At 44.1% G+C, this 13,996-nt stretch overlaps 2 protein-coding genes across 2 annotated transcripts; one reads left to right on the top strand and one right to left on the bottom strand.

Moving 5' to 3' along the window:
* Positions 1-342: 342 nt before the first annotated feature.
* On the bottom strand, positions 343-1,620 carry LOC6612320 (malignant T-cell-amplified sequence 1 homolog). The gene is made up of 4 exons (XM_002036794.2): positions 1,514-1,620; positions 1,300-1,452; positions 930-1,232; positions 343-595 (listed from the first exon to the last, which is right to left on the bottom strand). Exons 1-4 carry the CDS (start codon positions 1,522-1,524, stop codon positions 514-516), a joined length of 549 nt encoding a protein of 182 aa, XP_002036830.1. The 5' UTR covers positions 1,525-1,620; the 3' UTR covers positions 343-513.
* A 1,028-nt stretch (positions 1,621-2,648) lies between these two features.
* Positions 2,649-4,293, top strand: LOC6612321 (cell cycle negative regulator roughex). The gene is made up of 2 exons (XM_002036795.2): positions 2,649-2,962; positions 3,053-4,293. The coding sequence occupies exons 1-2, from the start codon at positions 2,941-2,943 to the stop codon at positions 4,078-4,080; spliced, it is 1,050 nt and encodes a 349-aa protein (XP_002036831.1). The 5' UTR covers positions 2,649-2,940; the 3' UTR covers positions 4,081-4,293.
* The last annotated feature ends 9,703 nt before the right edge of the window (positions 4,294-13,996 follow it).

The following is a 13,996-nucleotide window of genomic DNA, read 5'->3' as shown; positions in this document are numbered from 1 at the left end:
TTTTGTGTATTCACAAATACCCGGAAATCAACTATAACCTTGAAATGTTTGTAAGAGTTGTGTGCAGCCCTGTCAAACTTTAAGCTACAGGCCTTGTTTCGTTGCTTTTTAGACTAATCAATAAACAAAAGGAGTCACAGTTATGCAGTCGAAATAAAATAAGAGCTAACAGAATGAAGACCGCCAAACAGAAGACTTTTCAAATGTTCAGTCATACTTGGCGAATCCGATTAAAATGCTCAAATTTAGATGCACTGGTTTTCCAGGTGAAAACCTGGACCACTGGTTTCCACAGGTGGTTGGTTTCCTTTTCCAGTTCTCTCTCTTTCAATCTCTCTCTGCTTGCTTTAAATGCCATTAACTATATTTCGCAATGATTTAAATAGTTTAACTGACAGAGTAAAATTAATGGAAAAAAAATAATAAACAGGACTCAGTTGCGTATATCAAAAACCATTCTTTGCTCTCATGACATAGAAGACTAAAAAGTGCAAGAGAAGATTCCTATTTCGCCTACTTCACGGGCTTCGACTTCCACAGGCCGTCGTTGAGGAAGTGGTACGTCTCGATACCGATGCCTTTGTTCTTCGCCAGACTGTGGAAAAGTCAAGAGAAATGGAGGTTCATGGTTTATTTAAATGTAAAAAATATGCAAATGGCTAAGAACCTTGGTAACATTGAGAACTTTTCGAGCACGTGCCCATTTATAATTATTCTTTCAAAATTAGCTTTTTCCAAGCTTAAGAATATTTCCACAGCTCAAAGAAGTTACAAAGCTATAACACATTAACCTAGCAACAAGCTACTAGCGTTTGTATTATAAAACAATGTCAAAGCCGAACATTTAAACACATTTAGGTAAACTAAACGCAAGCATATATAATACTCTTAGATATTAACTACTAAAGAAGTGGTAGAAGCAGACTTACATTTCCTGTGTGGATAGCGTGAGAAGTCCAACGGCCAGGGCGTGCTCCTTGCCCTCAGCCATGATGGCCACCACGGTGTCCTTATCGGCCGGCGTCATGCAGGCGCCCGGCGACGTGAGGCCGGGACACATGACGTTCGCTCCGCTCAGGACGAAGCGGATGGCGCCTTTGTCCACTTGCTGCATGGTCACGAAGTAGGGAAACTTGTGCAGGAGGCGCAGCGTGGGCATCCAGGGGCCATCGCGGTGGCGGAAGAACACCTGGTCGCCGGCTCCGTTAAGCAGCAGTTCGATGTGGTCATGGCTGGCGGAGGAGTAGGGATCGGAAATGAATGGAGTTATGTGCTGTGGCAAGTACTGAGCCACCCTACCACTTGGCAATGCGGTACGAGTCCTTCTTGGGCAGGATTAGGTCGATGTGGTTTTCCAACTTGGGATAGGCCTCGAGCAACTTGGCACGTATGCCCTTCTGCACCGACGACTTCAGCTGCTGAATGCTGGAAATGCTATCCTTTTCTTCGAATCTGCACAGATCGTAGTGCTATGGTTAGGCGGATGCCGCCATCTAACACATGCCATACGTACTTTTTGAACATTTTGATCGATTACCTTGCGATCTTTTTTCCTGGTTGACGGTGCTTATCCGTCTTATGACGGAAGGTATCGGTTAGAGGTGGAGAAACATAGATGCATACTCGATGTCATCAATGTTTTCGAAAAATCAAAAGCATCGATGTTTTTCATGGAATCATCGATGTTTTTCTATCGATACTGCACATCAGAAAAGAAATGTGTATAAATTGTAAGTATAAATTAATTAAAATTAAAATTAAAAATTGTATTAATTAGTATATTTGTTTTATAGGAGCAATTACTAGATCAGCGGCTTCTGAATAAGTCATCGACGAATTCTGGCCTTTTTATGTAAGGAATTTAATTAATTTATTTATTAAGGCATACGGGGAAGTCTTGAAGCGCCTTTGTGTCCTTCTTATCTATTAATTCAGCCCATTTGGGCTCGCCGGCTAACTATAGTTAGCTTTTTCAAATTTACAGTAGTTTCTACAATAACATAACAATCACATATAACAAATAGGATTTAAGAAAGGCGTCAGCTTCTGCGGACCCTTGTCAAAGGAGATCGGGTAATGAGATCCCTCGGTTGCCTTCTATTGAGCCTCCTTGGTGGGCGAGATCTGTTTAGAGCGCTGGCCAGTCGATTTCTGTGGAGCTCCAGCCTGTCATGGTATCTGCTCGAGTGCTTGTTTATTTCGTCAAATACCGTTGCTAGTTTCAGGTCTCTGTGCAAAGTGGTGTTTCGAACAAACCACTCGCATCCGGTGATGAGTCTTGCTACCTTATTTTGAATAGCCTGGATTCTTTTGATTTGGCTGTAAGGAATATTAAAAGAAAAAATAATCCTTAAATTTTAAACTGTGTATAATTATAAAGTGCAAACAGCTTATAAATAAAAAACATCAATGCTTAAAACGATAGTATGATCGAGATCGAGCTTTGAATCGAGAGCTTGAAAGATAAACTACGTGACTAAAGAACTTATAAAGATTGTTACAAGATTAAAATATATCGATTTAAAACATCGATGTTTCTCCACCTCTAGTATCGGTTATGGAGTTTGGCACGCTCTGCGGTGTGACCAGTTCTGCGTGAAATGCCAACTATCGCCGCTCAAGTGTGCATGCGGTATATGGTATTAATTTACGTTTAAAAAAGAAACAAACAATATTAATAGACTAAACAGATTAAAGTAGTGTGATTTTTACTAGTACAAAACTAATGTCAAGATTTTTCGGAACAACACAAGCCGAATTACAAGTAGGCGCTGACCCCTGAACTCGGTGACGATAGCTAGTGTCACTTTCAACACTGGTCGATATGGCATACTACCAAAACATTGTTGTATCAACAACATAGTGTCGGAGTCGAATTGTATATATTTTAAATTATATTTATATTTTATAAGCACAATTGCATGAAAATACTTAAAGGAAATGAGCGCTCCACAAGAACATAGTAAGTGGCAAACCCACGGATAACAGCTGTATGCGACTGGGCTGATCAATAGGAATCGCATCGCATCTCATCCGCTTGCTTTATTTTCAGAGGAGACGCCTTTGGAGGTGATCCATGAGTTCATCAACGACGTAGATGATGGGTCCATACGCCGCGACCTGGGGGAGGACTGCATCCTCAGCTTCTACAGTCGAAATGTGCGTGGCGCCAAGGCAGTCACCGGATTTCTGAGGAACCAGTTGACAATGCGCTACAAGCACGAGGGATTCGAGGAAGCAGCGCAAATTGAGTGGGGCGACGAGCTTCTCCTAAAGGCGCGCTTCGGCAGATCGTTTGACTTGGAACGTCGTCGCATCTACGAGGAGAAGGAGCGCACAGGCACCACTCTGCATGTGCATCCAGAGAGCGATGACGAGGAAGTAAATAAAGAGTTTTCCTCAACCCTGATCACGCCTCCCCGTCCGTCGAGCTACAATTTGAACTCACTGAAGTATGTGGAGGCGTGTGGCCTGTTGAACAAGCGTAATGAACATGTCTACGGCGGCCTTGACATGGGCGAATCATGCGCCGTCCACCTCACTTTGGGCTATCGGAGCACCTTGCTGCCCGGCGGTAAAGTGAGCGGCTTTGAAATCTGCCTGGCTGTCTACGATCGGGGTCTGAAAAACCTTAAACGATCCACTCTAACTTCGCCACTGTGCAGCTTTTCCTTTGCACGACGGGCCAGCGCCCGATGTAATCCCACCACCGATGATGAGGGGGATACTGAGGAGGATTTACCGCCGCCAACAGCGAGGCGCTGCGTGCGTCGTACTTTATTTACAGAGGAGAACACTCAGAAAGAAGAGGATCCCGATTCCATACCCCTGGAAGAGCAGCAGCCAGCACCGCAGCAGCAGACAGCACCGCAGCAGCAGACAGCACTGCAGCAGCAGGCAGCACCGCAGCAGCAGACAGCACCGCAGCAGGTTGAGGAGACTGGTGAGGTAGTAGATCTATCCACACCCTTGAAGACCACAAATTTATGCAGCTATACATCGAGGAAACGACAACAGACAATCCATTGCAACGAAGTAGAGCGAAAACGCGTGACGGGACCAAGGCGGATGCGTTTCTAGTTGCTTTTCCAAATCAACGTAGCACAATTCTTTTTTTTGGCTTTCGAGGATACCCGACAAATTTCCGTAATTATTTGAACAAGACTGATTGCACCCGTTTTGGTCCCGCTTCCAGGGACCCCGCGTCGCGCTAGGCTAAACCACAATATGTATTGTATTACATAATCCCCTATATTTATTTGTGTATTAAAGTTCAATGTTTATTTAAGCCAATCTTTTCTTTCCGTCAGTTTTTAGCTGCTTAATTGGAAAGAAAGGCATCTAATCGGGTGATATAGTTGAATATTTCAATTCAAATTGAAAATAATATAATATAATATAATAGTTAATAGAGGTAAAATCCAAACATGTGTACTCATTTCTCAAACAATTTAACTTTACCCAAAGTCAATTGTTTCTGGTTTGTGTCTCGGCTCGATCAGTTTTTCACAACTGTTCCCAGTAACTTAGACCGCTATTAGTGTATAGGAAAATCAGGCAAACTATAAAATAGTTTCTATAAACTTTGAGTTCTAGTTACTCAGTGAACAACTAACAGCTATAATCATTTAATAAACTTATATGTTCTTAAGTCCCAATTGCAAGTAGAAACGTATTAAAACAAGATAATAGTTATTGGGTATATTAAACGGTTTCTTGATAAAAGCCAAGAAAGTCAAGAAAACTTATCACTGCATCACGTCAGATTTATAAAATTAATTCAATAAATTGTTGAATATAAATCCTGGCAACTTGAGATGCCATAAATATGGGCTTCCGAAATGTTGTATATGACATAAGGCCATCGATGCCTCCGTGAATAATGCCAGGCATACTATATAGCCGGCTAATACCGGCAGAGATCAGACGTGAGCGAACCTAATAAATCGTCGCTCCTGTTGTCGCCACTCTCAAGTGGGTGGGCTTATTCGGCAGGTCTATTTTCGTACCGCCAGGGGGGAAAATTGGATGGAAAATAGAAAGAAAATCCATTTGATTAAAACGGTATGCCGGGGCGGGAAAATCGTAAGCAGAGGGTGGTTCGCTTGCTGGTTCGCATTAAGACATCAAATAGACAACAAAGTGAGCGCTTGGTGGGGTCCCAACGTTCTGGATGTGCTCTCTGGACCCGGCCCAAAACCCCGAGAGCAGTTCGAATCGTTAAGCCAGCCAAGTGGAAAAGGCAGACTCCTTCCCCTCATCCTCACCATCCTCCCCATCCTCCTCCACCTGCTCTTCCTGCTCTCTGGTGCTTGAAATTAGATTTCTGCCGTTGGTCGGCATTCGTTACGAGGTTTACGGCGGCACACGCTCTGAAATTCACCAGTCATACGATTCGCATACACTCGAATATGGGAAAGTAACATATTAGGTACTTAAAGTTAAGAACTATTCCCTAATATAAACTCTATCTACACCGAAACTTTTTGAGCTCTATACGTGTTTTGAAAGTTGTAATACTTATTAAATAACCTTTTTAATGTATGCTACACAAAATAAGTAACGATATATCACTCTAAATGGTTAGCTATTCGGTCAGCTGTTCCACTTTACTCTTTTATTTCAAGTGTAGTTGGGTTAAGCCTGGCAAATCCTTGGGTTAGCTACAGCTGATTTATGTTTGGAGCCCTGCGACGTCACGAAGGTGGGGAGTCCGTCCGTCGGTCCGATGTTTACGAGCGGATTAAGTTTTGCCTTTCAAACAAATTCCATTCGAATTTAATGAGCCCCGAGATTACATCACCGAAAGGGAGGCGACACCAAGGATGCCAGCGGTAGTGGGATGCATTTTTAATTGAAAGATGTCGCCACGATGCAGACACGATTTGACAATCCATCAGGGCGTCAATCGGATATATGCTATATATGGTATGTATGGTATATGGCATGGTGCCCAACCTACGATTCCAAACCACTTAGACGTTGGCGTTGTCTAATTTATGCCGCCTTGTCCACAATTAGTTGCAACTGCAGCAGCAGCAGCAGCAGCAGCAGCATCGGCGGCTGTTTGCCCCAGAGAATTGGGGAATCGAGGAGGTTATCCTATATGGGGCGAGTTCTCCACTTACAGCTAGTCGACCAAACCGAAACTATTCGTCTAGCATTACACGATACTTAGCCGCCGCTTATTTATGTGCCTGTCAACGCCTCTCAGCTGCTCCGCCTTCTCTTTTCGAAATTCCCCCCAGCCCCAAAAACATGCGAAATTCAGAGGCATGGGGCATACATACTTTTGGTTAATTGAAACCTGTTGTAAATCACAAATCATATTGACGGCTCCATGTCCCCCAAGAAACAAGCAGATATAGAAACTGAAACTGCAGCAGATGTCGTCCGTTTTTCATAATTTTCGTTCGGGGAAGAAAGCTCCAGAGAGGCAGCTGCCAAACGATGGGGATCTCGTAGAGCTATGGGAAGTTTTTCTTATACACATACATGTTGGCAATTGATAGAGCTTCTCAGAATTCCAACTGCTAGTTCTAAAGATCTTTTGCTAACGACTATTTGGTCAGGTCACAAATCACAACAGATTGGAATTTCTGCGCTCTAAGGAGCTGCCTAACCCATTTGTCCTAGCCATTCAACCCCATCGTACACCCATTTGTAACCCATGAATAACCTCGTTTGGGAGACGAAAGCACTTCCAGTCCATAAACTTTGCCCTCAAACTGAATTTTAAGTTGATTTCGCTTGATTACTTCATTTTCGGAGATACAACAGCATTAGCAAGAGGGAGCAACTAATGGTGAAAATATTGCCATTGCTTTTGCGACAAGTGCGCATTTGTTGCCGCACTCCCCCGATATCTGCCCACCACTCAAGTATATGTATATATATTTTCCCGGCTGCTATTGTCCATTTCCGATTGTCGAGGGTGTCATTTGGTAATTGTTACAAGCTGCCGCATATTTGGACAAGCAACTCGCAGCACTCGAAAACAAACAAATGACTCGAGAGACGAGTGGATGCGAGTCAATGGGATTGGGACTGGTATGGGAACCACCCCCGACTGGCTACTGGTGGTGGCTCATCGCCCATCCATCCACTCATTTGTAAGCGGATACGCAGAACAGAGACCAGCATCCAGTAACCAGGACTCAGGACCTTCGACCCCGACCCCGACTTCGACTCCGGCAAATGTCATTAGTTTACAGTTGTCTGATTTCCATCCTCGGTCCTCGAGAATGTTGTGATCGATGATGACATCTCCATCCGAGCGTCTCCATCCCGTGGGCTTGCTGATAATGATGTTGATTCGGTTTTGTGGATTTCCCTTCCGACATATTTCAACATATGGCTGGATGATCCCAAGGAGATTACGTTGAGCAAATCATTGTCCGCTGATTTTGATTCGATTTCAGATGTACTTGGATCTACTTGGAAAAGAAAAGGGTTCAATGATCTCTAATGGTATTGCCATTGCCAGGCTAGTAAAGATCCGTTTGCATTACGGCTTCATCCAATTAACCGGTAATCCTTCTATTACAATTCCCCCAAAACTCTCTAAATGAATGGCTAATCGCATTGGATGCAGCCTCTCCCCAAAAACAGGAAAATTCCCAATTCCGGCGGCCAATTCCCAGACAACTAATTAATGTCAGTCGTCTGGGAATGCCCAATTCTCGAAAAAGTCGAAAACGGAGTCCTCGTAACCCCAAGGACCTCGAACTGGTTCAGACCAGCCGCGTCGTAACTCAAAAAGCACTTAACCCATAAAAGTGAAATAATTCGGTGGAATAACAAACGCACTTAACAAATTACAGATGTGAAAATTTCATTTTCAGTGTCCGACCCCCATCCTTCCTTGCCTTCTTTCCTGCTTTTCCTTCCAGAGGGGGATGTTTCTCCCCTCGATTCACCCACTCTGCATTCCACAAATTAGAAAATGATTAATGGACTCAACCGGTTGCACAGCACATTTCCCCCACTCCCCAATCCAGAATCCTGATCCACTCCATGGTGGCGCCGTCGTGGTCACATCCTCGCCAAAGGAGCATCCAAAAAACAGGAGGAACAGTGCGTCTGGCACACTTCAGCATAAAATAGCACTCGAGAGAATCGAATGGCTGGGGACGGGTACACTGGGAAAAAAAGCACTATCTATTGCTATGAGAAAATGTTCATAGTTCATTTACAAACTTAAAATACAATAGTTGTACTGAAGTTGAGTATACTCTTCTTTAGAGAAGCTATTTTTTTGAATAGCTGATTGTATATGCTCATACTTTTCTCTCAGTGCCTGGGCACCCTGCTGCTTTTCGTCCTGCTGCCACAGGAGTCGCGTTAAAATCACTCTTCCGTTTCGAAGGCACAGGCTGCTGGTCCTCGATGGATATGGATGGGGGATGCACGGAAGGAAGGAAGGAGGGGGGCTTGAGCCACCCCCGACCCACCAGGAGGGGTGTGTTTGTTGTCATTTATTGCTGTTGTCCTGGCCGCCTCCTCCTCCTCCGCCTCCGCCTCCTCCTCCTTCACTTTCCGGCCGCTCCTGTTTTGTGTGATTTTTTTCTGGGGTCACGCTTTGCTCTTTTGATCACTACCACTTCCACGTCCACATCCACATCCAGTTGCACAGGCAGGACACCAGCACATCCTGGCCGTGAATCAAATTACACTTTAAATCCTTGATTTTAATCTGAAGGGGCTGACAAATGGATTTTTATGTCAATTCCCCGACAAAGGGCTAAGCAATTGAATTTCGCATTCTGACATAACCCCAGGGGTGGTGTTTTTTCCGGGTGCACACGGGGTTTACATCCATGTATGCGGTATATCCCCTCTCCGCAGGACGAGCAGGATGGGCAGGATTCTGGGAAGCGGCGGAAGGAAGCAATCAGTGGGCGTTGTCTCTGCGGGCGGCTTTTTAATCTCTGATTGGATTGTCGAGCTGTTGATGTTTAACGTTTATGAGGTTGCGCATTTCCCGACACTTCTCACTACGCCTTCCTGCCCAATTAGTGAATAAACAAACGAAGCAGTCTTTTTTCAGCTATTTTCCAAGCTGAATCATATTATTTTTGTTAATTTAAGCGTAGTGTAAAATGAAAAGTTTAACTTGGCTTGGGGACGTGACTCATGCCCGGTTTGTGGTTAGACTTTCGTGTGGCGCAAGCTGGAAAAGTTAACCAAGTGCGGCAACCGGTTTTGCCCAACTCATTCGCCATCGCAGTGCGCTGCGCACAAATGCAAATCCTTATTGGCAGGAATCTGGCGATCTTGTGGGCGCTCGATAATTAGCCATGCCTGTCACAAAGGCCCAGAGATACACCCTCGAGTATCTGGTGAGGTGAGTATCGGAGGCAGGGTGGAGTGGAGGCAATGGGACGAGAGGTGGGACAGTGTCATAAAAATGTATAATAACAATATTTCAATGTCGCAGCGGGACATCATTGTTGCCATGTTAACGCTTATTTTTTGTTTACATTTTTATAATTTCCAGCGCTGCGGCTTAAAAATCCAAAAACTTTGAAAACACACATACACAACTGAAACTGAGGCAATATAAACGAGCCGGGTTTTGGCAGACAAAAGGAATTTCGCGGTATTTTCACGCTTGATGCAACGGCCAAACAGAAATCAGGGATTGGGATTGGGATCGGGATCTGGGGATCGGGCATGGTGGCTGCTCCGGTTTTGGGTTTCATTCAAAGGAAACGCTCCGTCCTTCACTGCTTTTGGCCACTGCGGATTAAAATGATAACAAGACTTCGGCGACCAGCTTTTGTTTCGTGCACTGAGAAAAATAAGGATATCAAATTTTTATTGGATTTCAATATACGTACATGTAGATACATCTTTATAAGATTATTCTTTGCATTTCACATTAATGCGCCGCCCTATTCGATTTCTTTCAGTGTAGCATGGGTTGTTCTCCTTTGAGAATGAAGACGAATACAAAAAAACGAGGCACCTGCATGAGTTGCTCTGCTGCTTCCCTTTTTTGCCCAAAAACTGTCTTCTTTCCGACTTCAATTCTGTTTTTACGCTTGAATTTCTCGGGACTGTTTCAATTTGGCCCTGAAAGGAGCATGTTTGTAATCGCGTCAAGCTCGCGAAATGCAATGATCTATATGAAAGATACGATTTTGGGGCACTTAAGTGACTTACGGAAACTCAAAGCAATGTTTCTCATGCAGCCTTTTAGAACTGCACAGTAAGTTCCAACAGTTAGCCAGATGTATATTATTTATTATAAACAAAGCCGCACCTAATTCGATTGTTTTGCATCATTAGACATCGTACGGAGTGCTCCCAAGGCGATCGGAGTTCAATTATGCCCACCCCCCTTTAATGGACATGTTTGAAATGTCCCGAGAAGCGACCACTCACCCATTCATCTACTCATCCATTCGTTAACGATCCAACTGGCGATCATCATCCGGAGTACAAAACATTCTCTGAACAGCACACAGCTCGGAACACGGCGCACGAATGTTGGCCAACAACTCAATTGGGTTTTGGATTTTATGGCTTCATCTGCGACTGGCTTTATGGGGCATAATTAAAAGTTTATGGTTAACGCCGCCCATCGGCGTTGGGCATTCCGAATCCAAGGAGCATCCAAATGGCGCCCGTTTCAACCATAAAATGCGGCATTAAATCTGCACAGCATTTGCCTAAGACAAAAGTGATCGGGTGGCACTGTGACTAAGGTCTGTTATAAAGATTATCTTTATGGATCGTGTTGCCGTTTAGTTTAATTCGCCTCAGTTCACATTCGATCCCATTCGATTCGATCCAATCCGATCAACGATCAGTTCTCCACAGGTGGCACTTTGCTACACAGAGGCAAATCAAAATCATTAACATTTTCTTTTGTTTTGTTAAGTTCTCATCTTTAAACAGTTATTGGTAACAATGGGACTTATAACTGCATAATATATTAGTTCTGATTTTTCGCTCAGTGTAGGAATATTTTCGGTTGTGTTGTGTGTAATAAAATCTGCATAAATCATCGCCGGATGGGATTGGACTCGTTCTGCTCGTTTCGATCTCTCTGGGTTTCGGTGATTCTCTGGGCTGTGACCTCTTTGGAATGGGTATCTTCTGGGCGATTGGGATTGGGATGGGGAGCGGGGATGGCTAATAAGGGCGTTGCCAATATGTCAATTTGATCGCCCCGCAATAAACGCATTTCGTTTCGTTCCGCTCAAGCCAAGCCACCGACTTTTTCCCATATGATAAATGATAAATGAGCCGCGCGTGCCCCAAAAGCCGATCTTTAAGCCGGGGTCATCGCTGGCTACCTGTATTTGTGGCCAGTCCAGTCCACCAGGTGCTATTTTGATGCATGGCCCACCATCAATAAGGGGTGCAATTGATTTTCGCCGTCTCAAATTGATGGACGCCTATTTGTTTGGGTTCAACGGAGCTCTCTCGGTGAGATCTCAAACATATCTCATATTCCGTATGGCAGATCTCCGATCCCCGATCTCAGATCTTTTGATGGATAAGGCGCATTAGGGCTGCCCTGACATAATGGCCTTTTTAAGATGACACGCCCCGGTACAGGAGTTCTCTCCGATCTGCAACGATCCTATCTTATCTCATCCCATTCCATCTGTAACTCCATTCGGCTGACTGGAACGTTTCTTCTCTATTTTTGCAGATCTTTTTGCGCCCCATTCATCAGCGCATTTCCGCTTTTAATTATTGCCACGTCGCATTTGCCGCTGGAATGACATGCAACCAAATTGCCGGCGATAAATTTTGTGCACATTTCAGCACAGAAAAAAATTGCAGCAAAATAAGAGCAGCGTGAAAAACACACGCAGCACGCATATACATATCTATATAAAACTGAGTGTTAAGAGTATGCACACAGTTGCTAATTGGCCAAATATATTTTCAAATTATCAACATAAGAATATAGAAAGATTTACATTCTGATTATACTTTTAAACTGATATTCCAATCGATTTGATGTACGTACACATACTTTTGCGACCCACTGTATCCCATAGGGGAGCGCAATTTTCTGGATCGAGTTGCGAGGATTGCCAATTACATGCAACTTAACATAATTATTTGTCACCAGGCGGCGGACAAAAAAAAAACATAATGTTAGCTGGGCGAGAGCGAGAGGGCTGTAGGGTGAGAGCGAGAGGCAAGAACGCACTGGAATGCTGGCAGCAATTGGCGCGCCAACAAATTGCTGGAATAATTACGCACACATTTACAGATTGATTCGTCGCCGATGACAAAAAGGCATTAAAAAAAAAACCAGAAAACAAGAGACAACTAAAAAACCCTGACGATGTGCAGAGTGAGCGATCTGAGATGTTGCTGCTGTGCAGATGTGGATGCTGCAATTCATTGATGAACGTGAGGTGTCAAGCAAATTGACTGCCAAGCTTATCGCGCCGTTCAAAGGCGTGGATGGCCCATTGTGGGTAAGGTGCATAAGCGTGGGCTAGAAATATCGACAGAATCGATTTTGCTTATCGGGCTATCGGTCACTTTGGAATAGATACAGTAATGGGAAGGGGAAATACAAGATAGGGAAGTATCAACATGTTTATCTGTAAGCTCAGTAGTACTTTTTTTACTTTTACAGTTAGCCCCCCTTAAGAAGACGCCCCTGGGCGTTCGAAGAATTCGCCGTTTACGTGAATTACGCTCAAATTACAAGAGGCAGTAAAAAAGTCCAAGAAATACCTGAAAGACACGCGGACTGAAAATAGCTGCGACGCACTGAAAGTGCAAGGCAAATTAAAATTTCTCGCAAATCGGCAGACGTGCCTGGCCAACAGGATCCTTAATGTTCGGGTATTATCTGTCCATATTCGACCATATCTTTGTTTACACAGCGCAAAAATATTAACAACGCAACGAACTGGTTTCTAATTTCAAATTTGTATTTCACTTTACACCATTTGTTACCCCTTTCGATGTCGCATTTTCTCCATTCGCGCCCATTGAGCTCGTTAGGCGATAAGTTTATGCGGCATTAAATTTTATGCGGCCATAAAACAAACAAATACGCCTACTACACTGCACTAAGGCAAATATTACGGCAACTGAACACGATAAAACATCGAAAACACAACAGGAACAGGCCATAACAATAGCCGGCAAATGGAATGTGCCCTGAGAGAGGAGTGGGAGTTGGATTGTGAGCATTTTGAGCAGGAACAGGAGCAGAACCCAAAAAAGGGTACACTTTTTTAGGGGCAAAAAGAAGCCATTGAGACTGCGACTGCGCGTGCTCGGCATGCAGGGCGTATACATAACGTGGAGTGGGAGTGGAAGTGGTAGTGCCGATATAAAGTCTGGAAAACATGTTGCTTTACGCCCTGCGACAACTCAACTTGGTCCATTGACAATGGCCAAACTGGCCAAATCTGGCCAACAATTGTTGCATTGTTGTAGGATCGAAAGAGTGTGTCGTTGAGCCTCTAAAAAAGTAATTAAATTACGGTAATAAAAATTACGGCTAGTAACGAACTAATGAAATCCATCTTCTTCTTTAAGCGTCATTTTGTTCAGTGTATGGGCACAACATATGTCGCCCTGCTGCCATTCGATGTCGTGATTACGCGTCGTAATTCGAGTCTAATCGTCGATTAATATTTATGGAAACTGCATAAGCAAACGGAAAAGGTTCCGCCGGGACTTTTCCAATGCAACGCAACCTCTGGCAGAATTATTCGCTCCCTATCTTCTATCTAATCGCGTGTCAAATCGCGGAGAGTTTCTCACTTTTTGACATCGTTTTGATGGTAACCCAAAACCAAAGTTCGCCATCGCGATAAGGCGGAGGAACAGGATGAAAAGAGCTAGTGAATGGAGTGGGGGGAATCCTCGAAGGAGGGACGCGGAACCCTCGGCTATAAAATGATTAACAAGCCCGATAGGCCGTGTGCCTTTCTTTGTGGACCAAACAATTACGTTGCCACTGAAATTTGCCACTTTTCCGCCCTCTTTGCCATTGTTT

This window comes from Drosophila sechellia, chromosome X (genome assembly GCF_004382195.2).
Source record: "Drosophila sechellia strain sech25 chromosome X, ASM438219v1, whole genome shotgun sequence".
In the NCBI taxonomy this organism is placed as follows: Eukaryota; Metazoa; Arthropoda; class Insecta; order Diptera; family Drosophilidae; genus Drosophila; species Drosophila sechellia.
Note: the sequence above shows the minus strand (reverse complement) of the source record. Positions and strands in the feature narration are given on the sequence as shown.